Source organism: Martes martes (assembly GCF_963455335.1).
Source record: "Martes martes genome assembly, chromosome: 17".
NCBI lineage: Eukaryota > Metazoa > Chordata > Mammalia > Carnivora > Mustelidae > Martes > Martes martes.
The window spans coordinates 44,911,605-44,938,135 of record NC_137905.1 but is presented as its reverse complement, the minus strand read 5'-3'; the positions used below and the strand labels follow the sequence as shown (position 1 = coordinate 44,938,135).

The following is a 26,531-nucleotide window of genomic DNA, read 5'->3' as shown; positions in this document are numbered from 1 at the left end:
ACCGCAGCCCAAGGGCACTCAGGGCCTGAGGGTGGGGACTACTTAATCCCTCACAAGCACCTGCATATATCTGAGGGGCTCTCCCAGCGTCCCTGACCCTGTCCCGGGCTGTTCCAGTTACCGGTCCCCTTTCCCCTCTAACTAGGTTTCAGGGTCTTTCCTCTCTCTTTCTGCAGATATCTTGACCTCTCCCAGAAGAACTACCTGTTTCAAGGTCTCCCTCTCGGAGTCCACTTCACCGTGTGTGTCTCTCTCCCTGGTCTGTCTCTCTGGTTTGTCTCTGCGGGCCTATCTCTCAGGCTCTCTCTCCTCTCTCTGTCTCTCAGAGTCTCCCTCGCAGTCTGGTCCTCCCTCTTAGGCCCAAGGTCTCCAAAACCCCAGAGCGCCCCACCCCCCGGGGGGCCCTCTCACCCCCAGCTTCCTCTTGATGATGGGGGAGCCCTCGGGCGTGGGCGGCTCCGCCGGCGTCGTGTCACCCATGTCCCCGAGGCCGCCCGCCCCTTCGGGCCGGAAGGGGCCCCCGTCCGCCACGGCCACGGCACCGTCGGCGCCTCCCGGGCCGGCCTCGTGCGCCGCCGCCTCCTCGTCGCCCGCGCCCTCTGCCTCGTCGCCCGCGCCCTCGCCCGCGCCCTCGCCGTCCGCATCACCGCCGGGCCCGGCTGGCTGCTCGCCGTGCACCTCATCGCCCGTGGGGTCGGGCATGCCGGCCAGGAGCTCGGTCACCGTCACCTTCTTGGCGCCCTCCACGAGGCCGCCGCCGAAGAGCGAGCCCCAGAGCAGGCGCAGCGCTCCGGCCGCCGCGCCCGCGCCCGCGCCCGCCGCGCGCGTCACCGCCGCCCAGAGCAGCGCCGCCACCGCCGCCGCCGCCTCGCGCGCCGTGAGCCGCCTCAGCCGCCGCACGCGCCGCCGCAGGCTGCGGTAGCTGAGGCCGCGCAGCGCCCGGGCCGCCGCCGCCGCCGCGCGCGCCGTCACACCAGCCGCCGCCTGCCCCGCGGCGCCCTCGGGCCCCGCCGCGCCCTCCTCCGCGCCCTCCGCGCCCGCCTCGGCCGCGCCGTCGTCCTCGTCCTCCTCCGGCTCGCCCTCGGGCTCGGAGATCTGCGCGGCGATCTGCATCTCGAAGATGGTGTCCTCGCAGAAGCTCACGAAGAGTTCCATCTTCTCGGACTCGCCGCCCTCGTTCACCACGTCGAAGATGAACTGGCGCTTGGACTCCTTGACCTGCGCGCGGGGCCGGGATGCCACAGAGTGAGCGCGCGGGTCGCCGCCGAGCCCCGGGGACCGAGGGTGTGACAGCGAGCTCACTGAACCCTCACCAACGATCCCAGACGAGGGGATCCCCAGACGAGGGGCTCCCCAGACGAGGGGCTCGGCTCCCCGTTTCACAGCTGGGGAAATGGAGGCTTAGCAAGTCACGTCCTCAGGGTGCCAGCCCAGAGGTGGTAGATGGAGGGCTGGAGCCCACCAGCGGGCTCCAGAATCCAGGCTATCCGCTCCTCTGAGAGAGAGCTGGAGCGCAGGGGTGGAGGGCGAAGGTTCTGCCGCCGGCCAGCCTGCTTGGGTTCCAGCCCTGATTCTGCCACTGAGGAGCTGGGTGACTTGGACGTAACTCTCTGGGCCTCAGTCCCCCGCCCCCCCCCCCAACCTGGGGGTTACTAATAGAACCTCAGTTATAGGGTTGGCGTGAGGATTCAATGAGTTCAGAGATGCCGAGGGATCTGGACAGCGCTCGCTGTTATTAGAAGGCTACAGAGTACCGAGGTCCATGCTGCATACATGGCCTCAAGCAGGAGAATATTGGAATGGGAGGGGGGAGCAGACAGAACTGGGTGTGTCCAGGAATTAAGAGAAAGAGTTTACATGTGGGGAGCATGTGAGAAGGGGAGGTGGGGGAAGATGCGTGGAGCTCCCAGAGCTTGTACAAGAGTGTGAAGGGTCGGTGCTAACCCGGGCTTCCTGTAGGTGAAGGGATGTGGCAGACCTCCTGGGTGCAAGGATGGTGCAACCACTTTTATGCCAGATTGGTGAGGGTGGGGCGTATGCAATCGGGCCCCGAGGGACACAGGTGAAATGTGCAAAATCTTGAGCTGTCCTGTGGAGTGAGGGGGCTGACGTGCAAGAGCCTCGTGAGAGGGCACCAGGAACTAAGGGAGGAACCGGGTGGTGGTATGGGAGGATGGGGGAGGGATGCCAGCATGTGGAGCTCGTGTCCACGGTAGACATGGACACACAGGGCGGCCACGCAAGGGCCTGGGGCCTAAACCGGAGGGGAGCGTTAGTGCAGGAGGGGGCTACAATTCATAGCGTCAGTGCCTGTGAGGCAGGCATGTGTGTGCAAGGGGTCCTGGGAGTCAGTGCACCAAGGCCCAGAATATGAGGACAGGGTTCAGTGTGGGACAACAACCCAGGTGTGCTTGTGCCAAGTGTCACTGAGGAGACATGAGGGGCCCAGTTGTTGAGGGGGTGATGGGAGTGTAAGCCTCATGGGCTACAAGTGTGAGATGGGTAGGGGTGTGCAAGAGCATGTGGGAGGAATGTGCAGGTGAGGAACAAGGAGAAGTGTGAGTGTAAGGGGAGTGCAAGAGAACAGGGAATGGGGGTAACATGCAAGCTAAGTGTGAGGTGGGCTGGGGGCCTGCCAGGGACACATGAGTGTGATCTTGCAGCAAGTAGGTGTGTAAGGCACATTCAGACATCTGTGGGTTGGCATATGAGAGGCTGAGATAGGCAACATTTGGGCCAAGGATCAGCCTGGTTACCAAGGACAGTCAGGGGTTCATGGGGTAAGCTGGAGGGTGGTCCAAGTGTGCACGGGAGATCGAGGGCATGCCAGAGAGGGCATGTGGGGGGTGAATAAGTGAGGGATGGACAACCATATAGTGTGCCGGGACCATATCCTCAGGGTGAGTGTGTAAGAGGTGTGCACCCACACGTGGACCCCAAGTAAGTAGATATCATGTGCTGGGACCTCAGAGAGCATCTGGGGGCACACATGGTGACCGGTGAGGGGCAGACCAGCATAGCAAGGTACCCCAGAGCCCCCACAGTGAGTGTGTAAAAGAGAGGGCATGAGTAGGCCAGGGCCGTGAGAGGGCACACCAGGGCTGCTGGGAAGACGAGCAAGGAAGATGTATTTACGATCTACAACCACCGTGTTCCAATACGTGACGGCGTGGGTGTGACTAGAACTCTAAGGACACGCTGGAGCTCCCAGAGTGAGCGTGTAAGGGGCAGGCATGGTGTTCAAGCAGCGAGGGGGGACACAGCGACGCTGCTACACGTGCAATCCATCTCTGGGCTAAATCTGCAAGGGGTGGGCGGGGGAGACCCGGGGACGTGCAAGGGCACCGCAGGGCCCACAACATGGGGGTGAAAGGGTGGGCACGGGCTCGCACGGGTGGAGCAAGAGCCCCCCGGGGCTGGCACGGTGGCTGTATGAAGCGGGTGCCCGCCCCTGTGGGGGTCCGAGCGTGTGAGGAGCATGCGCAGGAGTCGGGGGAGGCGAGCATGCAGGTGCATGGGCCGGCGGACCTGGGGCATCTCCCACTGCGTGCGGTTGGTCTCTGAGATCTCAAAGTAGATGCGCTCGATGCGGCGCGAGGCGCCCATAATCTCGATGCGGCCCAGGTAGGGCCGGAAGTACTCGAGGATGCTCTCCGCCAGCTCGAGGAAGGTGCGCAGGCGTGGGTCGTGGGGCACGTGCTCCGAGAGGTTGGTCAGCAGCACCGCCACGTTGAAGCCGATGTCGCGGGCGGGCTCCTGGAAGCGGTTGGCGAACTCCTCACAGTTGATCATCTCGTTCTCGTCGGCTTCGGAGCAGGAAAGCAGGAACTGGATTTCTGGGCCCGTGAACTGCTTCTGGCTGTCCATAGCCTGGGGGCGGGCAGGGGTGCGTGGGAAAGGTCAGAGGGCTGGCCCGGTGAGCATCAGTGCTCCTCTTAAATACAGTTATGGACTTTTCATAAAGACAGAAAATTCCAGAACCCTAAACAGCACCCAAGGCTGAAACCCCACAGGTTGGCACAGATGGGGCTGTACCAGCTATCAAAATACCGGCATGCTGCATGTCCACAAAGCCGGGCCACCCTCCACTGGAAGATACATTCCTTTTTCAGAGATGGTAAGATGGGGATTGATGAAACTCAGCAGTTGTGCTGAATGGCAAAGAAATGCTGCCGCAGGCTCTCCACGGGCCCTGCACGCCTGCTGTCTACCCTCCCTGCTGGATGGCGCCTATGGCCTGTCCCACCCCGGGCAGGGGCCCTGTGGCTGTTGGCAGGGTCTGTCCAGTTGGGATCAGGAACTGGAAGAGAATGGAGCCGTGGCATTGCCCTCCCTGACTTCCTCCCTGAGCTGGCCATGCCCCTCCCCCCCAAAAGTCAGTCCTATAGTCCTGCACACCGCTTCTTCTATCTCCAAGTTAGAGAGGTAATTACCTTCTCCTCCAGGACAGCCCCTCCATGATAGGACCCTGACACATATCACCTTCCAGCCCAAACCTCCCCCCAGGCCCATTTGGGCTGCCCCCACCCCTTTCCAGCAAGTACATCATTGACACTCGACACAGTGGAGGGCTCTGAATTTCAACTAGAAACAAACAGTCATATGCCCATCATATGGGCATATGCCCAGAATTAAATGCTCACGTGGACATGTTTTTCAAATGCTATATATTTAAGAACTAAACATTACAGGTATGATTGGAGCCTTCTGTGCATGCTTGTCCCATCCCCTCCACCCCATGCCACCCCCACCTTCTCCCAAAGTAACTACTATCCTGGTGTTGATCTCTTCTTCCAACATGTCTCAATACTTCCACTACCTATATCCTGGCATTTTCTCACAAAAATACATAGTATCTCTTGCAGATTTTTTTTTAATTTAAAAAATTGCTATTATAGGGGCACCTGGGTAGCTCAGTGGGTTAAGCCTCTGCCTTCGACTTGGGGATGGTCTCAGGGTCCTGGGATTGAGCCCCGCATTGGGCTCTCTGCTCAGCGGGGAGCCTGCTTCTCTCCCCCACCCCCGCCTGCCTCTCTACTTGTGATCTCTCTCTCTCTGTCAAAAAAATAAGGAAAATCTTTAGAAAAAAATAAAGAATTGCTATTATAGTCATATAATTTGAAACTTGCTTTCTTCAACTATATTTTTAAGATCTACCCATGTTGACAGATGGATCAAACGAATTCATTTTTCCTGTTATGTAGTATTTCTAATAAATGTAACACCATATATTCTCCTGATACTAGACATTCAGGTGGTTTCCAGTTTTTTTGCTTTACAGACAACACTTTCATTGAACAGTCTCGTGCTGATCTCCTGTGCACTTCTGGCAAGAAGTTCTCTAGAGCAGTTTGTCTGAGTCAAATGTTTTGACTGCACTCACAGTGAGAATGCATTCTGTAGTGCGAATCCAGGGAAAGGGGTTCATGACACAATTCTGACTTTCGCTATGCAACACTCTCTGCCGTGTTCGATTCCATTGTATTTTTAAAGATGCTGGTCATGACTTAACGAAATTAATTTCATGACCCACAGATGAATTGTACATGCAGTCTGAGAAATGCTGCTTTAGGATATGAATAGAAGTGAAATCTTCTGGCTCCAAAAAGTGCTTTGTAGTCAAGAACTTTGCAAAATGCTTTCTAAATGAGTAACCCGCTTTGCAGATCATGAAGGGTTCTAGAAACCACAGAATGTGGAGACATAATCATACAGAAACTCCTCACCATCTACCCCTGTTGCACCGACCTGCCTTCTCCACTTATGATGTGGTGTGTCCCCTGCCCCTCTGAAAAGGCCCCCTCCCTATGGAAAGGCCTGGAACTCCATCCCCTCCATTCAGTCACGGACTCTGCTCTTGTGATTTGCAGCTCTCTCTTTGTCACCACCCATTTGCCCATTCCCCTTCTTTTGAAATACCTCCTTCTCTGATTGCTATCAGCTTCCTACACTGGACTCCTCCTTTATTCCAGAGTTCTAAAGGTCGGGGGCACTAGTCCTGGAATCTGCACCCCTTTCTTGAGAAACACACTCTCCATGGAGATATTCACTGAGGCCCAAGGCTCTGAACACTATCCTACACCAAGGATTGTTCAATTTACATCTCAGCCCCCACTTCTCCCCAGAATCCAGATAGTTAACAGCCGAAGCCCTTACCTGACATCATTTCATGGATCTCTACCCCAAACTGGAAATAGTCTAAACTGAACTTTTGGTTTCAAAACCTCTCCTCCCACTGTCTTACCAATCTCAGGAATAGCATCGCTCTCCACCCAGCTGCTTAAGCTAAAACCTTTGAGTCATCCTTGATTCCTCTTTTTTGTCTCACCACCCACACCCGATTCATCAGCAAATCTGTCAGCTCTGCTTTCACAGATCTAGAACCCACACACATCTGCCCCCTCGATGGTCCCACCCCAGCTTTGGTCCTGCATCGTCTCCCTCTGGACTCTCACGGCAACCTCTTCCCTGTTCTCCCTGCTCCCCCTCAATCCCCAGCCAGGGGACCCTATAAACATCTAAGGACACACCTCTCCCTGCTCAGAATCGTCCCGTGCCTCCACCTCATTCAGGTTAAAAATTGGAGACTTGGGTGCGCCTGGGTGGCTCAGTGGGTTAAAGCCTCTGCCTTCAGCTTAGGTCATGATCTCAGGGTCCTGGGATCGAGCCCTGCATTGGGCTCTCTGCTCGGCGGGGAGCCTCCTTCCCTCTCTGTCTCTCTGCTTGCCTCTATGCCTATTTGTGATCTCTGTCAAATAAATAAATAAAATCTAAAAAAAAAATTGAGTGCAGGAGTCTTTCCTGCACCCAGCCAGGCCCCGCATGTCTGCTGTGTCCCTCCCCTCTGGCGCTTTACCACTCCCACTTTCCCCCTCAGCAGCGCTCTCCAGTCATGCTGGCCTCCCTTGGCATCCCTCTGGTTCCCACCTTTCAGCCTTTAGACTTGCTGCCCCCTCTGTCTGGGATGCCACAACCTCCCACACCTCCAAGTGGTATGTTTCAGCTCCAGCTTCAATGCTCTTTTCTAGAAAGGCCTCCCCCGTCCACACAGTTGTCAGGACTTATTCCACTCATGCTCTCTCTCACGCCATCCTGCTCATTTCCTTCAGACTACAGATTATAACCTGAAATTATTTTGTTTAGTTCTTTACTTTTTTTGGGGGGGGGGGCCAGAGAGAGAATCTTAAGCCAGGTCCATCCATGCGCAGTGCTGTGGGGCTCAACCTGAGAGCCTGAGATCTCAACCTGAGAGCATGATCTCACCCTGAGATCACGACCTGAGCTGAAATCAAGAGTTGGAGGCTTAACCAACTAAGCCACCCAGGCACCCCATTTGGTTATTTTCATCTGCCCCTTCCCACTGGGCTGTCTGCTCTGAGGGTGGGATCTCGGTCTGTTCCACTTGCTGCTACACACAGCAGATGCTTGAGACACATTTTATCAAGTGAATTAAGCATCTTTTTTTTTTTTTTTGAATTAAGCATCTTGAAAGCAGAGAAGACTTTGCTCCTTCGTGACAATTTTTGAAAGTTAAAAAGTCCTTTTAAAAATCCTGAACTTGGGCACCTGGGTGGCTTAGTGGGTTAAGCCTCTGCCTTCAAGCTCAGGTCATGATCTCAGGGTCCTGGGATCGAGTCCCGCATCGGGCTCTCTGCTCAGCGGGGAGCCTGCTTTCCCCCTCTCTCTCTCTGCCTGCCTCTCTGCCTACTTGTGATCTCTGTGTGTCAAATAAAAATAAAATAAAATAAAAATCCTGAACTTGCTTTTTAAACCATAAAGACACCAAAAAGCATGTTGTGAAACACATATCTGTAAGGTGCCTGGGGATCCTATGAAGCTTTGTGTTTAGGAAACCACATGATGTTTGACAAATGGTCCCTAGAAATGAGAATATTAGCAAAAATGAGCATATCAGCATTTTGCCATTGCTCGTGCACGAACATGTCTGGGTATCAAACATCAGTAGCTGCTGACATCACCAAAGGAGAGAGAACAGGGAAGGATTTGCCTCCTGATGAATGTAGGTGGTGCCACAGAGGATATGCCAACAAAACAAAGCAACAAACCAACCAAACGGAACCTGCATCTGATGGGCTTCTTGACCGGAAGTCTCAGTTTACAGGAAACACAGGGGAAGGAGGAACGTGCTACATGACACTAGAAGGTTGGCTCAGCCAGATGGAAACTGTGGGAAGCTCTACAAACAGCACAGGCATTTTCCAATGAGAGCCGAGGGCCACGTGGGGCTGCTGAGCCCTTGAATCAGGGCGGGCGCTGATTGAGATCTACATACTGGATTTCAAAGACTTAGCATGAAAAAAGGATGTAAGATGTGGAATAGTTTTTGTTTTTTTAAATATTGATTACATGTTGAAATAATATTTTGGATCTATGAGTTTAAATAAAATATATTGTTGAAAATGACCTCATGCACATGTGTTTTGCTTTTTCTTTTAAAGCTTTTAAAGATTTTATTTATTGATTTGAGAGAGAGACAGTGAGAGAGAGCATGAGAGAGGGGAGAAGGTCAGAGGGAGAAGCAGACTCCCCATGGAGCTGGGAGCCCCATGCAGGACTCCGTCCCTGGACTCCGGGATCATGACCTGAGCTGAAGGCAGTTGCTTAACCAACTGAGCCACCTAGGTGCCCTGTGTGTTTTGCTTTTTAAAAGCAGGGGTACTAGAAACATTTAAATTATGCATATTGCTCACACTGTATTTCTAATTAAAAAAAAAAAGATTTTATTTATTTATTTGACAGAGAGAGGACACAAGCAGGGGGAGTGGGAGAGAGAGAAGCAGGCTTTCCACCAAGCAGGAAGCCTGATGCAGGGCTTGGTCCCAGGACCCTGGGACCATGACCTGAGCCAAAGGCAGACACCTAACAACTGAGCCACCCAGGCGCCCATGCATTTCTAATTTTTTTAAAGGAAACTTTACTCCCACCACAGAGCTCAAACTCATGACCCTGAGGTCAGGAGCTGCATGTTCTACCAACTGAGCCAGCCAGGCGCCCTGCTCACATTGTATTTCTATCAGAGAGTACTCCTCTGTAGCGCCAAACACCTGGGTCTCCAGCAGATCAACTACAAGGAAAGGGAAAAGTGCTGGAGGGGAAGCAGTAGATGTAAGAAGGGTTAAGGAAATATCAACCGGTTGCAATGGGTAGACCTTGTTTATTTTTTTATATCTTTAAGATTTTTATTTTATTTTTTAAAGATTTATTTATTTTAAAGATTTTATTTATTTATTTGACAGAGAGAGAGATCACAAGTAGGCAGAGAGGCAGGCAGAGAGAGAGGGGGGAAGCAGGCTCCCTGCTGAGCAGAGAGCCCAATGCGGGGCTCGATCCCAGGACCCTGAGATCATGATCTGAGCCAAAGGTAGAGGCTTTAATCCACTGAGCCACCCAGGCGTCCCAGGATTTATTTATTTTAAAGATTTTATTTATTCATGAGAGCAAGAGTATGTTGGGGGGAGGAGCAGAGGGAGGAGGGACAAGCCGACTCCATGCTGAGCCCACCCAGCCCAACGCAGGGCTCCACCCCAAGACCTTGGGATCATAACCTGAGCTGAAGTCAAGAGTCAGCTGCTTAATCGACTGAGCCATGCAGGCGCCCCCAGAAAACATTTCTTAAGGTATATGTGACATTTATGAGATTTGGAAATCTGAACAATGACTAGATATTTGATGATTTAAAGAATTGTGGACATTTTTTGTTTTGTTTTTTATTCCCTTTTTGGTTAGGAATGATAATGACATTATGGTTTGTTATTGTAAAAGGAAAAGTAATTATCCTTACAAAATAAAATTCTTTTTTTTTTAAATTTTATCCATTTAATTGAGAGAAAGAGAGCACACAAGCAGGGGGAGGAGCAGAGGGAGAAACAGACTCCCCCCTGAGCAGGGAGACCAATGCAGGAGCCTATCCCAGGACCCCTGAGATCACGACCTGAGCTGAAGGCAGATGCCCAACCAACTGAGCCACCCAGTGCCCCAGAAGAAAAGTTTTTAAAGACCATCTATTATACAATTCCATTTATACGAAGTGTCCAGAATAAGCAAATCTACAGAGACAGAAAGTAGATTAGCCTTTGACAGGGGCCTGGGTGGGGGAAATGGGAAGTGACTGCTAAAGGGTACAGGGTTTCTCTTTTGGGGTGACTAAAATGTTCTAAAATTCCATTGTAGTTATGGTTGCACAATTCTGTGAATATGCCAAAAAAACCCCACAATTGAGTTGTACATTTTAAATGAATGAACTTATGAGATATACCCCCAAATATTTGCAGACTATTAAAAAAATAATAATAGGAAAAAAAACCCTCAAAACAGTACTGACCAAGAATAAGTTAGTAGCCTGAAATGTGTCTTCAGCCACCAGAAAGGGCTTTCTACACTGTAATAGGTGTTTTAGAATCTGCAAAGTACTTACTTATCAATGAAGACATGCCTTGCAAAGTGTGAACTCTGTCAACCATAAAGGACTTGGGAAACCAGACAACAATGCTATACTTTTAAAATGGATGAACAGAAATTTAGAAATAAACATCTGGAGAGAAGCACACCAACGTGGCTGTCAGTGGCAGTTTTTGGAAAGGTGGGATGACAACAGGGTGGGGGTGGGAGCCAAAAGTGACCTCGTCCGCAGTGGTAAGTTCTGAGTTTCTTTACAAGAAGAATTTATTCTTGTCTTACTTATTTCATTAAAAATTAATAAGATCTATTTTTAAAGATTTTACTTATTTATTTGACAGACAGGGATCACAAGTAGGCAGAGAGAGAGAGAGAGAGAGAGAGGGAGAAGCAGCCTCCCCGCTGAGCAGAGAGCCTGATGCAGGGCTCGATCCCAGGACCCTGGGATTATGACCTGAGCTGAAGGCAGAAGCTTTAACCCACTGAGCCACCCAGGCGCCCCCCAAATTAATAAGATATTTTAAGTGACTTTCTACATGAGAATCAAAGTATTTCGCATAGCCAAATATATATGCAATAGCACCATAAGCAAAGTCAAAAGATAAATGATGAACTAGGAAAAACAGGTGCCACTCCTATAACTAACAAAGTTATAGTCAGCCTAATATATAAAGATTTCTAGAACTCAAGGAGAAAAATAAGAAAGAGTATAAGCCAAGGACATGGTCAGTTCATTGAACAGGCAATACAAAAGAAAGAACAGAAAAAGATCCTTCACTGCACTCACATCAGGAGGTATGACTTAAACATGGACTTAAACTGCACAGCAATATTGTTTTTCACCTATCAGATTGGCAAAAGTCCAAATATTTGACAATGCGGTCTGGTGGCGAGGCTGTGGGGAAACAGGCACTCTCACAGGTTGCTAATGAGAGGGAAAAACAGAGGGCAAAATTTGCCCAAATGACAAATGAATTTACTCTTTAACCCAGAAATCCTGCTTTTGGAAGTATATTCTTAGGTATAACTGCACATAAAGAATGGCATCATGTACAAGGGTATTTGTTGTAGCCAGCATTGCTAGTGGTCCAGAAGAATCCTTCCTCAACACACTTACTCCCACCCACTGGAAATCTGCAGCACAAATATACAGTATCTGTGCTATCAACTGCACCTTTGTACAGTGCACAACTTGCACAACTGTCCACGAGTTGTAAAAGCAAAAGACAAGGAGAGAAGCAAGTGTCTGTCAACAAAGAATCATCAAAGAAACCATAATATATACATAAAATGGAATACTGGGCACCTGTATAGAAAGAATGAATTCTCTCTCGGATCTCCAGAATATATTATTAAGTGATATGGACCAATGTATGTAGTTCACTGCCAATTATGCAAGAAAGGAGGAAAATAACAAAATCTGGAAGAAAAAAAAAAACGATGCAAGGATACAAAGGAAAATAATGTTACTCACAGCAGTGGGGGAGGTTGGGGGAAGAGGGAAGTAGGCTGAGAAAACAGTGGGAGTGAGACTTCCCACTGCATACATTGTTACATTTTTGCTGTTCAAATCATGTGAATGTATTCTTTACTCTGAAGTAAAACCAGCTCACTTTTCAAGTTCCAGATTATAACTCTGTGACACAGAGATACTGACCTACAAAATGTTGTGTAATGACATCAAACCTTGTGCGTGAAGCTCTGGTCAGGGGGGATTTTTATCCATTTCATTTTCTAAATTCATCCTTTTTAAAAAAAAAGATTTTATTTATTTATTTGACAGACAGATCACAAGTAGGCAAAGAGGCAGGCAGAGAGAGTAGGGGAGAGCAGGCTCCCTGCTGAGCCCGATACGTGGACAGTTGTGCACAGAGAGCCCGATGCGGGGCTCAATCCCAGGACCCTGAGATCATGACCTGAGCCAAAGGCAGAGGCTTAACCCACTGAGCCACCCAGGTGCCCCTTAAATTCATTTTATAACTCAACGTTCGCACCCATTTACCAACCTCTCCCTATTTCCTCCATGCCTGAGCCCTTCACATCACTTACTTTTCTATTCTGTTTCTACCAGTTCAGTTTCTGTTTTTGTTTTGTTTTGTTTTTTAAGATTTCACATGTAAGTGATGCCATGAACTATTTGTCTTCCCATTTCTGGCATATTTCACTTAGCATAATGCCCTCCTGGTTCAGCCATGTTGCTGCAAATGACAAGATTTCCTTCTTTTTTTTAAAAGGCAGAATAACAGTCCATTACATATCACATTCCTAGGTTAGTTCCATACCTCGGCTGTTATGAACATGGTAGCACAGATATCTCTTTGAAACAATGCTTTGGTTTCCTTTGGATACATACCCAGAAGCAGCACTGCTGGGTCTGACGGCAGTTCTATTTTTAATTTCATTTCCTAGTTCTAATTTAATTTTTTAAGGAAAAAATGTGGTTTTTCCTTAGTGGCCACACCATTTCACATTCCCATGAACGGTGCACCAGGGCTGCTTTTTCTTTCTCTTCGCCCACACTTGCTATCTCTTGCCCTTTTCGTAATAGGCATCCTCACAGGCATGCGGTGGTATCTCATTGCGGGTGTGATTTGCATTTTCTCTGATGATGAGCGATGTGGAGCACCTTGTGTTTACTTATTTTTTAAGGGGGCTCCACATCCAGTGTGGAGCCCAATGTGGGGCTTGAACTCATGACCCTGAGATCAAGACCTGAGCAGAGATCAAGATTTGGACGCTTACCTGATGGAGCCACCCAGGTGCTCCCTTGAGGACCTACCTCGTCATGTGCCTGTTGGTCACTTGTATGTCTTCTGAAAAATATCTATTCAGGTCCTCTGCCCATTTAAAAATTAGGTTATTTGGTTTGTTTTTGTTTTCTTGTTCTTGTTTTTGTTTTGTTTTGTTGTTTTTGCTATTGAGTTATGGAAGTTCCTTGCCATATTAGCCCCTTACCATATCTATGGTTTGCAAATATTTTCTCTTATTCCATAAATGGCTTTTTCACTTTGTTGATGCTTTCCTTTTCTGAGAAGAATCACTTCAAAGTTATGAATGAGGTGTATTTTAGCTCCTACATGGTGATTTTTGGTTCCCTGGCTGAGATTCTCTCTTTAAAACTGCCAGGCTCAGGGGTGCCTGGGTGGCTCAGTGGGTTAAAGCCTCTGCCTTCAGCTCAGGTCATGATCCCAGGGTCCTGGGATCGAGCCCCACATCGGGCTCTCTGCTCAGCAGGGAGCCTGCTTCCCTCTCTCTCTCTCTGCCTGCCTCTCTGCCTACTTGTGATCTCTGTCAAATAAATAAATAATATCTTTAAAAAAAAAAACACCAAAAAAAACTGCCAGGCTCAGAGAGTAGGGCTGGGACTTCCGGCCAGGGCCTGGAGCTGAGGGAAAGGACACTATTTATTGGACTAGAGTAATGGTTGAGTCTGGAGGCGGTGCACTCTGGAGCCAGACTGCCTGAGTTCTAATCCCAGCTTTGTTGCTTATTAGCTGTGTGACCCTGAGCATGGCACTTCACCTCCCTGTGCCTCAGTTTCCACTTCTGTCAATGAGAATAAAAAGCAGAGGCACCTGGGTGGCTCAGTGACTTAAGCATCTGCGTTCAGTTCGGGTCATGATCCTGGGGTCTTGGGGTGGAGACCTGCATCAGGCTCCCTCCTCCACGGGCAGCCTGCTTCTTCCTTTGCCTGCTGCTCCCCTTGCTTATGCACGCATGTGTGCGTGCGCTCTCTCTGACAAATAAATAAATAAAATCTTAAAAAAAAGAGAGAGAGAATAAAAAATAGTCCCTACCACTTAGGGTTGTTGTAAGGACTATGTGACCTAATCCATTTACATACAGGGACCTGGCACAGAGAGAGACCAGGTAACTATCAGCTCTTCTGGAAGGTGGATGGCTCAGGGACAGCAAGGAGTGAAGGGGCGGGGAGAGGCTGACAGGGAAGGCAGGGCTCTCTCAAGTGCGTGGCCCAGATGTGCAGGGAAGCAGGCATCGCGGAGGGGAGGAAATGGTCGACAGTGGCCAATGCCACAAAGATAACAGAGGAGAGATTCAGGGTGTAGAGGTCACTGGGGTGAAGACGTCACTGACCATCTTGGTCAGGGTAGTTTCAGGAGAGTGACAGGGACCGAAGCCAGCAAGCCCTGAGTCAAAAAGGGGGTGGGAGGCGAGAAAGGAGTGAGCAGACGTTGACAGTCCTTGGAAGGCATGGCTGAGAAGGGGGAGAGACACGGGGAGGCTCTCAGGACACCCGGGAGGCTGGGGACACTGGGGACACTTTTTTTTTTTTAAGATTTTATTTATTTGCCAGAGAGAGAGAGAGAGTACACACAAGCAGGCAGAGAGGCAGGCAGAAGCAGTGAGAGAAGCAGGCTCCCTGCCGAGCAAGGAACCCGATGCGGGGCTCGATCCCAGGACCCAGAGATCGTGACCTGAGCCGAAAGCAGCGGCTTAACCAACTGAGCCACCCAGGCGTCCCTGAGGACACTTTTCAACAGAGCAGACCCTGAAAGTTTAAAAAAATTTTTTTAAATGTTTATTCAAGGGGCTAGCCCTAGCTTAAAATAAGAAGGCACGAGTACACTGATACATAAAAATAAATGGATGGACAAGTACAGCAAAATGGTACCTAATAAAGGGAAAGGATATGGTGAGGTTAGGAAACTCCCATATGTTGGCGCACCTGGATGGCTCAGATGGTTAAGTGTCCGACTCTTGATTTCCACCGAGGTCATGATCTCAGAGTCATGAGATCAAGCCCCATGTTGGGCTCTGCACTTGGTGTGAAGTTGGCTTAGGATTCTCTCTCTTCCTTGGCCCCTACCCCCTCCCTCTCTCTAAAAAAAAAAAAAAAAAAAAAAAAAAAGTTTAAAAAATTTTAAAAATAATAAAAAAGAAAAAAAAAGAAAAAGAAAACCACCATTTGTCAACTACCACAGTAATTCCCGTTTCAGGCAGAATCATCAACGGATGCTAACCCTAGAGGGTGAGCGGGATATTTATATCTTCGCAAAGCACGTCCTCACAGGATATGAAAGGGAATGATGGTACCCGTGCAGTGGAGACCCTGGTAAACGCCTCCTGAACCAAATAAGCCAAGCTAAAGCCAACAGGTTCTTCTGTCTGAAGAACCCCCAGACAGAATGAAGTGAGGACATATTACTTCTACCGCATTCCTGCCTAAAGGTCCAACCTGAATTGACTCATGGGAAAAATCTCAGGCAAACCCACATTCTGGAACATTCTCTAAAAAACCGATCTCTATTCTTCATAAATGTGAAGGTCATGAAAGACAAGGGCAGAAACATTCTCTGAAAAACCGCTCTCCATTCTTCAAAAATGTCAAGGTCATGAAGGACAAGGATAGACTGAGGAAGGGTGCGGGACTGAAGGAGGCCAGAGAGACAGGATGTCTACACGTGGTCCCTGACCGCTGGTTTGCCTCCTCAGCAGGAAAAACAATTTCTCCACTGAGTGAGAACTGAATTAAGGTCTGTAGCTAGCTGAGTCATACTGATGCTAATTTCTTGATTTGCATAATTGTTCTGGGGTTATGAGAGAGAATGAACTTGTTCTCAGGAGATACACACTGAAGTATGTAGAAGAAAAGCAGAATCATGAGAGAGCAAATGTGGTAAAAGTGAGCATTTGGGCGGTCGGGGTGAAAAGGTGATCAGAAATTCTATGTATTGTTCCAGCGGCTTCTCTGTAGGTCAGAAGTTATTTCCAAAGAAACAGTTAGCAGAAGGGTGAGGGGAAAGATCTGGCAGGAATAACAGTAGGGAGCATGTCTGGAGTGCCCCTGTGCTCCAGGAACGGCCCACACGCTGTCTGCCTCGCAGAGATCCTGTGAGACAGTGAATGTCACTATCCTAGTCCCATGTCACAGAGGAGGAAACTGAGGCTCAGAGCGGCCGAGTGACGTACCTGGAGTTCCGTAGGGAGAGAGGGGAGAGCTGGGGGGGGGGAGGACTGACAGACAGATGAGGGGGCTCCTGGATAAAGCTGCTTCCTTCACTTCCCTCCTAAAAACCTCGTTATTTGACCTGTAATGGTCATTAGTGACCGCCTCCCCATCAGACTATAAGCTCCATGAAGGCTGGGCTGTATCTGTCTCAGTTATTGCTGTGTCTGTGGTACCAGCAGAGGGCCCAGGATGGAGAAGAAATCCAACAAACGTTTCTCAACGGAATGACCGTTATCGATAACGATGATACTATTACGACTAGGAATAATGATAACAGAAATAAAGGTTCTCATCTGTGTTCACGCACTTTGCCTTCAAAACAACCCCAAAGACGGTGTTCTCCCCATTTTACAGGTAAAGAAACTGAGGCTCACAGGGACATCTCTTGTCACTTGGCACCCCATTCACCTGCCTTCTAGCACCCACCTTCTGGAAGTCCTTCTTGGAGATGAGGCCACGGGGATCGGTAACATAGTCCTGGAAGGCCTCCGAGCCCACGATGTCCTTGAGTTTCAGGAACATGTCGAAGAACTTGAGGATCATCTCCACGTTGGATGAGGATTCCACAAGCATGTCCACCATCTGCCGGGCAATCATGCCATTCACCACGTTCCCTGTGGGCAAGGAACCGGTCAGTGTGGCCTGGGGCAGCCTGCTTTCTGGACCCCCACCACCTGGCCTCCTTCCCCAGCTCAGGAGCCACCAGGCTCCAGGCACGATGTTGGTGGAAGCTTCCCTGGCCAGCGCCCACCCCTCCCCCCGGAGGGCATGGCTCATTTCCTGACCTGCATCAGTGTCATGTGTGAACCTGGTCAGTCCCTCCCTTACAGCTGGGGGGAGTCACCAAGAGAGATACCAATGCCAGAAGCTACCAGCAGGTCCCAGATGCCATGCCCAGGGCTGGGTTGGCACGTTCTCATCCTTCCAGAGGAGGGGTGTTACTATCCATTTGTATGGAGGAAGAGGCTGGGACTCAAAGAAAGTCACAAGCTCAGGATCCCAACATACCAGGATCCACACTCTAAGATCCCAACATGCCAGCTGGCAAGGGGGTGAGGAGGCTTTGAAGCCAGAGCTGCATGACCTCAGAGCTCACACACCGAAGCCTTCCACTAGTCCCCTGAGGCCAAGCAGGTCCAGAGAGGAGTGAGGTAGGGCCAAAAATAAGACAGTAGGGAGGAGTGGAGACTGTGGTAAAGTGGGATCCCACTGGCTCCAGCTTCTTCTTATACCTTTCACTTTTATTTATTTATATAGATTTTATTTTTTTTAAAATATTTCTTTCTTTATTGGGGAGGAGGGGGAGAGGGAGAGAGAGAATCTCCAGCAGACTCCCCGCTAAGTGCGGAGCCTGATGCCAGGCTCGATCTCATGACTCTGAGATCGTGACCTGGGCCAAACTCAAGAGCCGGATGCTTCAATGACTGAGCCACCCAGGCACCCCATATTGTTTTATTAATTAGCAATAAATTATGGTCGTTTTAAGTCACTAAGTTTTGAGGACATTCATTAGGTAGCAAAAGCTAATTGACACATTTTACAAAGAAACACATAAATAACTATGAGTTACGTAAACTTTATAAAGCATTGGGGCCACCCACTTTACCACAGTCTCCACTCCTCCCTTAAGATTTCTTTGGGGAGTCAATGATCTAAGGCACATATGGCCATGGCCTGGCATATGAGTGCTCAGTACGTGCTTGCTGAGCTCGTTACTGGGACTCCTTCACCAACCCTTTTGACCCTGACACGAGGTCAGATGAAGTTGAAGATTAGGGTCTCTGGGGTCTCAGAGGGCCATTCCCTGCTTGTCGGTCCCTTTGTTCCCTCCCCAGACCCCCACCTGCTGGGGGCTTACCTTCTAGTAGTGACAGCAACATCACCACCATGTCCTTCTGGAGATCTAGCAGCTCCTTCAGCAGCTCGATCTGGCTGGAGTCCTAGAGACCCCAGACCCCAGTTATGTGATGACTGGTCTCTGCAGAGATGCCTACCCCACTTCCAGCTGCTTCCGCCCCTCTTGACCCACCCTGCAGGGCCTAAGACCCCTTCTTACTCCCCTCTTACCTCCGAGGGGACTCGAGTCCAGACATGTTCCTCGGAAGCAGGGGAAGGGGCAGAGAGACAAGATTGTGGGGGTGGGGCTGGCACTCTGGGGGAAGCAGTCTTGACAGGTGACATGTGGGGCCAAGAGCTGGCGGCCAAGGGGGACTGGGAAGGCAGAAGCTTGGGGCTTATGGAAGGGTGCTTGATATGTTTGTTGAATGAATGTGCAATGGAAAAAGCGAGGTGCTGGGTTCAGGAGAAAGGCTGGAGGACTCAGCCACGTGCCTTTTGGTGAACAATCTGGGGAGAAAGTGGGGGTACACTGCCTGCCCTGTCACAGTGCCTCATGTAAGTCCTACATAAGCTTCCTTCACGGTCAGAGTTCTGTCTCATGGTCCCTATTTGTACCAAGCTGAGCTACATAAAACTGACAATATGCGAGCATTTTTGACCCGCCGAGTGGTCATCTCATCTGGTTCTACCTAATACAGCAGAGGAGGGGGAAGTATACTGGATAAATGGCAGGTAAGGTTCCTCTATTCCAGGCTCCTTCTCAAGTTCCTGATTCTAACACAGTTCCAAAGTTCGGCCTTCTGACTCTAAGATCCCAACATACCAGAATCTCAAGATCCTAATGTGGATGGGAGCCTGTGGTGTGTGTCTGCGGGTGATGTCTGACCCACCACCCTGCTTCGCACGACAACTGCACTCTCAGATCAAGTGGGGCTAAACCCGCTTTCCTGGTTTCAGGGGCGGGTATGGCCAATCAGAGCTCTCTTTCCCCTGGCCACGGTGATTGGCTCAGGGATGAGCATGTGACCCAATAGTCCAATCAGAGAGAACTGTACGTCGGAGCTTCCATAGAAAAGGGGTCCTCTGCGCTCTGGATCAGTTACAAGGATGCATAGAACCCTGGGGCATCCTTTTTCCAGCCAGTGTGAGAGCCTGCTTGAGCCTGAAGCCAGAGAGAAGACAGACCTTTCTGCTGACATCACTCTAGGCCCTGGATCTCTGATGTGAACTGGTGAATTCTTTTTCCCCGCCTTAAACCACCACTTTGCATTGGATTTCCAGCCCATGCGACCAAGCCCTAGTCCTTGGTTAATGAATTAACACCGCAGGGTTTGGAACTCTACACTAAAACACCAATATTCTCTAGACTTTTAAGATCACGCCAACGACACAACTGCGGCTGCACTGACACTGAGGAATTGCATCCCAAGTTCAACTCCTTTCAAAAAGTCTGATGACACCAGACAGGATTTCTGCCAGCCCCTATGGCCCCTTTGAGTAACTAGATCAAGCCTCCCCTCCCTCCAGACGCTTCCCGCTGGAAAATGAGAATACAGTGTAGAGAACAGTGCCATCTGCTGGGAAGCTGGGGCATTTATGACGTTCGGGATGGAGATGGTGCAGCCTTGAATATGTTTACCAGACAGAAACAGAGCCAACGGACAAGGTGTTCACGAGACACTGACCAGGCTGCAAAGGGGCGGGGGCTGGTAGGGTAAGGGGAGCACAGGATTCTAGAAATGGGAAAAGGGCTCGACAGGGACCTTACATCATGGGTGCCTGAGATAGGCGTCATCTGCCGCAGGCCGAAGAAAGAAACAAAGCACTCCTTCAGTCCCAATCCCTGACCTAGAAAATGGAGCCCTTTCTATCCCCCCGGGTATCAGAATCTGAGAGAAGCTCTTCGGAGAGAAAAGAACACCAACCAATCATAAAGGAACTCCGACTGGAGGGGGCGGAGCCTACACATCAGACCAATGGAAGTGTGGGGGGGAAACCAGCCTATTGGTGGTGGCAGAGGGGGAGGTGGGGTCATGCAGAGAGCCCATCCAGGAGGACACGGATTGGGCCACCCGGAGGGGATGCGTCTAGAACATGCCAGGAGGCTTGGGTGTGAAACTGACTTGGAAATGGGCCACTTGGGGGATGCCCGGCAACAGGTGGATGAAGAAGAGAGGGGCCCGAACCTGAGCGAGCTTCATCATCATGTGGGCAAACACGTGCAGGAATCCCACCACAGCATCCCAGAGGCGGCTATGTGCCAGGCTCTGCTGGTTCCCGGTGCAGGGGCCCTGGGGGGTGCAGAGGGCTGCGTGAGCACCCGGCAGGGGGCGGGGTCCAGCGGGAGTGGCGTCCAGGGGGAGGGGCGTCTCCTCTCGCACCAGCCGGCAGGCCCTACCTGAATGTACTCGGTGAGGCTGTTGAACACCTGTTTAGCGACCGACATGGCCTTGGAAAAGTTCCTCTTGCCCTGCTCCTCAATGACATCCTTGCCAGAGTAGTACCAGTAGAAGTCGCTGATGGACTCCTGGGGGGCCAAAGAGGTGTGAAGGGTGCTGGCAACTCATGGACCCCGCAGTCCCCGAGCCTCCCGGCCTCACCTGCAGCCTCAGGAGGTAGTCCACCGTGCAGATGATGATGTTAATAGTGGTCGTGTTCCCAGTTTGTGTCCGTAGGTAGTTCTGGAAATCTAGGGAGATAAAAAGTCATACATTCACTGGGAGTCTACTGTGTGCAATCAGTGTTTATTGAGTGCCTGTTGTATGCCAAAGGCATATAATCATCATTGTTAGTTTATTCAGTCTTTATCAAGTACCTACTGTGTGTCAGAGGAAGGTGAGGGTCATTTATTCATTTAGGTGGTAACCATTTATCGAGGGTCTACTAGATGCCAGATATGGTAGAGAGTCATTTATTCATTTTATTCACCAAAAATATGTTTCTTGAGCACCTACAGTGTATCCGGTAAAATGGAGATTCCATCTTCCATTTGTTTCCAAAAATTTTTATTGAATGCCTACTATGTGACGGGGGAGATGGAAGATTGGCTATTTATTCATTCATTTATCCAACAAGTATTTATTGAGCATATGCTATATGCTAATGTGAGATGAAGATCGGCCACTTATTCTTTGGTACTACAAGTTTATTGAGCATTTACTATGCCTAAATGGGTACATTTACAGCTTCCCTCTCCTGTAAAGAGCTCTGTCAACTGAGAACATGGCCACAGATGTATATATTAGACAAACCTTTTGTCTATTTTGAATAGTACCAAATAGTCAAGACATGTAAAGCATCTGAGATTTGAAAGCTATTTCAAATATTTATTTGCATTTTTTTAAAGATTTTATTTATTTGGGACGCCTGGGTGGCTCAATTGGTTAGGCGGCTGCCTTCGGCTCAGGTCATGATCCCAGCGTCCTGGGATCGAGTCCCACATCCGGCTCCTTGCTTCGCGGGGAGCCTGCTTCTCCCTCTGCCTCTGCCTGCCACTCTGTCTGCCTGTGCTCACTTGCTCTCTCTCTAACAAATAAATAAATTTAAAAAAAAAGATTTTATTTATTTACTTGACAGAGATCACAAGTAGGCAGAGAGGCAGGCAGAGAGAGAGAGGGAAGCAGGCTCCCTGCTGAGCAGAGAGCCCGATGTAGGGCTTGATCCCAGGACCCTGAGATCATGACCTGAGCCGAAGGCAAAGGCTTAACCCACTGAGCCACCCAGGCACCCCTCAAATATTTATTTGATTGGGCTGATGAATGAACCCACAACTTCATGCAGAGGACTGGATTGCAAATTTGGTAGGAGTGAGGAATTCCACCTGTTAGAACATTCTTGTTTCCAAGAAATCAGAGATCCAGGGAATAAAATTCATTTAAAACCCCAAAGACTGGGTGCCTGGGTGGCTCAGTGGGTTAAGCCTCTGCCTTCGGCTCAGGTCATGATCTCAGAGTCCTGGGATCAAGGCCCGCATCAGGCTCTCTGCTCAGAGGGGAGCCTGCTTCACCCCCACCCCCCACCTCTGCCTGCCTCTCTGCCTACTTGTGACCTTTTTCCCTCTGTGAAATAAATAAATAAAATCTTTGAAAAAATAAAAATAAAACCCCAAAGACTGATTCCACCTTAATTACAGTTAAAGAGAGAAAATCCTTGTCCCATGGCACAACAGTATTACATAAACCTTGAAGAACAAGAAGTTGTGGAGATAAGAGCTTTTGAGAATGCAAAGCCGTGGATCATGCCTTACCCACCATTGAACAGAGGAGAATAAAGAGTAAAGAAATTTACAAGTGGGTTCACTGTAATGGACACCAGCCAAATGGGGTGCAGGTTCTGTGGAAGTTAGATTTGTGATTACTCCCACTGCTGTGATGAAGGTTAGTTTCTGGGCAGTCTGTGGTTTCATAATCCCCTGCTATGTGTTATAACCACAACCTTGACACTGTGCATACTTGTTATAGGAAACAGCCTTGGGTAGAATGTTTGTCATACAGAATTCTGACTGTCCTTTTAATGTTGTGAGTGACATGGGCCACACAGGGTTATATGTTCTCATTAGTGATGTGTTTCCTTAGCTTGCTGTGTTATCCTTGATCTGCTGAAACTGTGTGCCAGGACGAAAGTTGCGGAAACTTGTTTGAGTTTGGAAAGAATCTGTAAGGCCTTCATCCTGGCAAACTATTTTATAAGCAAAATTAAGAAGTGATTCTAACAAATTCAACCCAAGCACAGAAATCTACCACATTTACGTAACTTTGGCCAGCTGCTCCAAGACACCTGTAGGGAAACACGGCATGTGGCGAGGCACTCATCTGGTGCTCACAAGCGATTTGGGGACAAACTGGTTTTGGGGAATTTGGACTGGCTAGAGGAGGTGCAAGTGAAGCAAAGTGGCCAGATTGCAGAAATTTGAGGGGGATTTAGGAAGGTGGGAGGACAGGGCTGAAGGATGAAGGACAATCGGGTCAAGGATGGCCGGTGAGGCCACCATCCATAAGGGGTGAGGGGCCAGGAGATGAACTCAGGCAACTCTTGCAGACTGATCCCAAACCTTGGCCTCCTTTCCACTCACCCTTCCACCCACCCCTCCTCCTCACCATTGTTGTGCCCCTCACAGAGCAGTTGTAGGAATCGGAACAGGTCTTGGGTGAATTCGTCATCTGCCATGACCTTCTCTCCTGGGGTGGGGGGGAGAAGAGGGGGACAGGGCCCAGAAGGGGGTCAGACACAGCAGGACAGAGCATTCGCATGCACACGGCCCTTGCACATTCCACACGCATGCACAAAGCACGGGTACACAGGGAGGAGCAGCTGCCGCTTCAAAGAGGCTGTGAGGGTCACCGGCACCCATGACACCAGGGAGACCCGGCTTCAGAGTCATCAGCAGATGAAGACCGGAGGGGCCCTGCGTCATGAAGCTGGGGCCTCAAGCTTCTTTCTAAACATCACTGTCCCTCTGACATCACCACTTGTATGACGTCAGGAATGTCTGCCCACCCAGCAGAGGTTCAGGCAGCTGGTATCTCCCTTGGCCCCCATCCAGGGCCTAAAGGGGGTGGGGTTAATGGATTATGGGGATTGGAGTCACTTTCAAGCAAAGGCTCTAAGCAGGAGGGGATTGGACAGGGAGTGGGGTCAAAAGCCAGCCAATTGGCTCAGATGCCTTGAAAGCAGCCAATCCAGGAGATGCAGGGGAGAGGTGTGTAAACATAGGCCAATCTGAATGGGCATCTGAAAGAAGCCAATCACCACGGGCTCTAGGGGAGGGAAAAGAGAGAGAGAGAGGGAGGCTAGACAGTAATGGGCCAACCAGAGCAGGCGCAGAGGAGGCACGCGCACCAATCAGAGTGGATGCTGGGGGCAACCAATCTGGTTGGCGAATGGGAACCGCAGACTTGACCAATCTGGGGTCGCGGGCGCAGAGAGCAGGGTGGGCGGCAGTGGGGATTACCCCACCCCGGGACTGCGAATCTGGGTCTAGAAGCCTGAGAACGTCTAGCTGGAAAGGGATCTTTGCCATCTTCTCTAGCGTCTGTTTACACAGCGGGGAGCAGGCTTATAGAAAGTAAGAGACTTGTTCACAGTCTCCAGTTGTTGTTAGTGGCTAATCTGGGACCCGAGTCTTAGTCTCCTGCTCAAGACTTTCTGCGGGCATGACGCCATCACTGAAGGGTTCCTCCCTCCCTGGATGTCCCAGATCCTCAGCCCCCAGGTGGAGGGGGCGGTTGGGGGTTAGAAGGGAGGGGTGCAGTAGCATAGCAAGGGGAATGGGCTGGGGGAATTACCGTTCTGGCGATTGATGACTGGGGCAGCCAACAGGATGGGAGGAGGAAGCAGGAGAAAAGAGGGAAAAAGAGAGACAGGAAGGAAACAGAGAAACAGACACAGATAAACAGTGACACAGTCAGGGACGAAGACATCAATACGGAGAGAGGAGCGACCACAGAGGATCAGAACCATAAGGAGACAGAGTAGGAGATGGGGGGTAAAAGTGGAGGGAGAGAAAGAAGAGGGAAGAGAAAGAGAGAGACAAGTAGAGGTGGAGAGGCAGGAGGCGAGGATCAGGGCAGAAAAGTTAGACACATCACAACACGGCAAAGAGGAGACTCAATTAACCCGGATTAGGGGCATTAATGAGAACAGCAACCAGGGTGGGAGACTTGGGGCGTGTGGAGGGTCCGGTCGGTGTGGGGATGGGAGGCGGGGGGAGAACACAGGACGGAAGGAGAGCCAGCGGTGGGGACCCTGAGGAGGGAGACCCTGGAGGAATGTGGGGGCACGATTAGGGACCACTGGGGGGGGGGTGGAACTTGGGGATGGTTGTAGGGTGGGGCTGTCTAGGAGGAAGGGAGCTCTGGGCAATGTGGGCGAGGGGGCGATCCTGAAGGAAGAGGACGTCCCAGGAGAGGGAAGCCCAAGAGAGGGCCTCACCAGTTCCATCCTCGTTCACCATGCCCAGCCCCTCTGCCTTGTTCTGTCTCTCGAAGGCATTGAGATCCAGGACGCTGGGAGAAAGAAGGGAAAGATGGGGTAGGTGGCTAAGGCCTCTGTCCCGCTCTCCCAGAGCTCCGCAGCCACCGCGTCCCCACCCCACCCCCACACCCAGTTTGGGCAGAGATCCACAGTAAAGCATGCATGAGCTGAAATCAAGAAGAAGCACAGAAGCACAAACAGAACTGGGAGAAGGCACGTGGCAGCCGCTGTCAAGTAAGGTGGGGCTGGAATGACATATGTACAAGCTGGAATCGGGAGAAAACAGAAACCCTCAGTTAGCAAAAGCTTGGGGGGGGTGGGGAGGGAAAGTCAGTGGACAGAAGAGAATAAAGGCGGACAGTAGCAGTCACATGAATGGGGGTCACCGGAAGAGAGCCCCGATTCCTTGCTGCCTGAGTGCCCCTTCAATTCACTACAAGCTTCTGGTTCCAGCTGTCCATTCTTTAAGCCTCTTACTATTGTGAAAATCTCCTCCTGGTACACCTTAGAGTGTGGGTCTGTGTTCCTGGAGGCGGTACCAGGGGCGGGGCCTCAGCCACACCAAAGGTGTTTAACCGGCCCGGAGGTCGACCCTACCTGCATGTTTGCATCAGCGCCTGGATACTCTGGAAGAAGCCCACTTCCTTCTTGTCCTTCAGATAATCCAGCATTTTCTACAGAGGGGGCGGGAGCGGTGGGGGAAGTGGGAGTCACACGGGAGCTTCCAGAGCTCTGTGCTTTCCTCCCAGGTCCTTTCTCCTGTTACCTGCTGTACGTCTGCGTTGCCTCCGTTGAGGATGGAGATGCCCAGCTTCAGGGTGGAGGACACCATGGCGCCCGTCTCTCCTGGAGCGGGTGGGGGTGGGGCAAAGACAGCTCGCTCAATCTGGGAGCCCTGTTCTCCACCCACCGGAAGACAGCCATCGGCCGTCCCCAGGTACGGGGGACAAGGGGCTGGGGTCGCGTGCCATAGTGAAGGAAGAGCAAGAAATTGCAAGGCGAGTGGGACGTGCAAGGGCTGGGCTGCGAGGCCCAGGCAGGCAGGGTGGGAGAGTGAGCCATGGGGTCCCCAGGAAAACGGGGGGCCGGGGGGGACTGGGGACGGGCTGCGGGAAGGCACCTTTGCAGGCACTGATCATCTGGAGCACCATCTCGGCGGCTCCCCGGTTGTGCAGCCGCGCCTGCTGGTACAGCAGCCTCTGTTTCTCCATCTCTTTCTCCTGCAGCGGAGCCAGGCCCGTGGGGCCCGGTGAGTCTGGGCTCAGTAGCCCAGCCTTTGCCCCTCACGGCCTCAGCCCTCAGCCCTGCACTCCCTGCTCCAACCGTATCTGCG

At 50.8% G+C, this 26,531-nt stretch overlaps 1 protein-coding gene across 1 annotated transcript in view; it reads right to left on the bottom strand.

Moving 5' to 3' along the window:
* The window catches only part of RYR1 (ryanodine receptor 1), a gene marked incomplete at its 5' end in the record, with an annotated part of 110,743 nt that overhangs the window by 12,865 nt on the left and 71,347 nt on the right, over positions 1-26,531 (bottom strand). Inside the window, 13 exons of the mRNA XM_080828544.1 lie at positions 412-1,218; positions 3,529-3,870; positions 16,814-17,001; positions 18,246-18,327; positions 20,413-20,517; positions 20,625-20,753; positions 20,827-20,915; positions 23,323-23,403; positions 24,511-24,528; positions 25,157-25,230; positions 25,796-25,872; positions 25,965-26,044; positions 26,319-26,418. Coding sequence (XP_080684670.1) covers positions 412-1,218; positions 3,529-3,870; positions 16,814-17,001; positions 18,246-18,327; positions 20,413-20,517; positions 20,625-20,753; positions 20,827-20,915; positions 23,323-23,403; positions 24,511-24,528; positions 25,157-25,230; positions 25,796-25,872; positions 25,965-26,044; positions 26,319-26,418 — 2,172 coding nt within the window. The remainder of the gene's footprint in view (positions 1-411; positions 1,219-3,528; positions 3,871-16,813; positions 17,002-18,245; positions 18,328-20,412; positions 20,518-20,624; positions 20,754-20,826; positions 20,916-23,322; positions 23,404-24,510; positions 24,529-25,156; positions 25,231-25,795; positions 25,873-25,964; positions 26,045-26,318; positions 26,419-26,531) is intronic.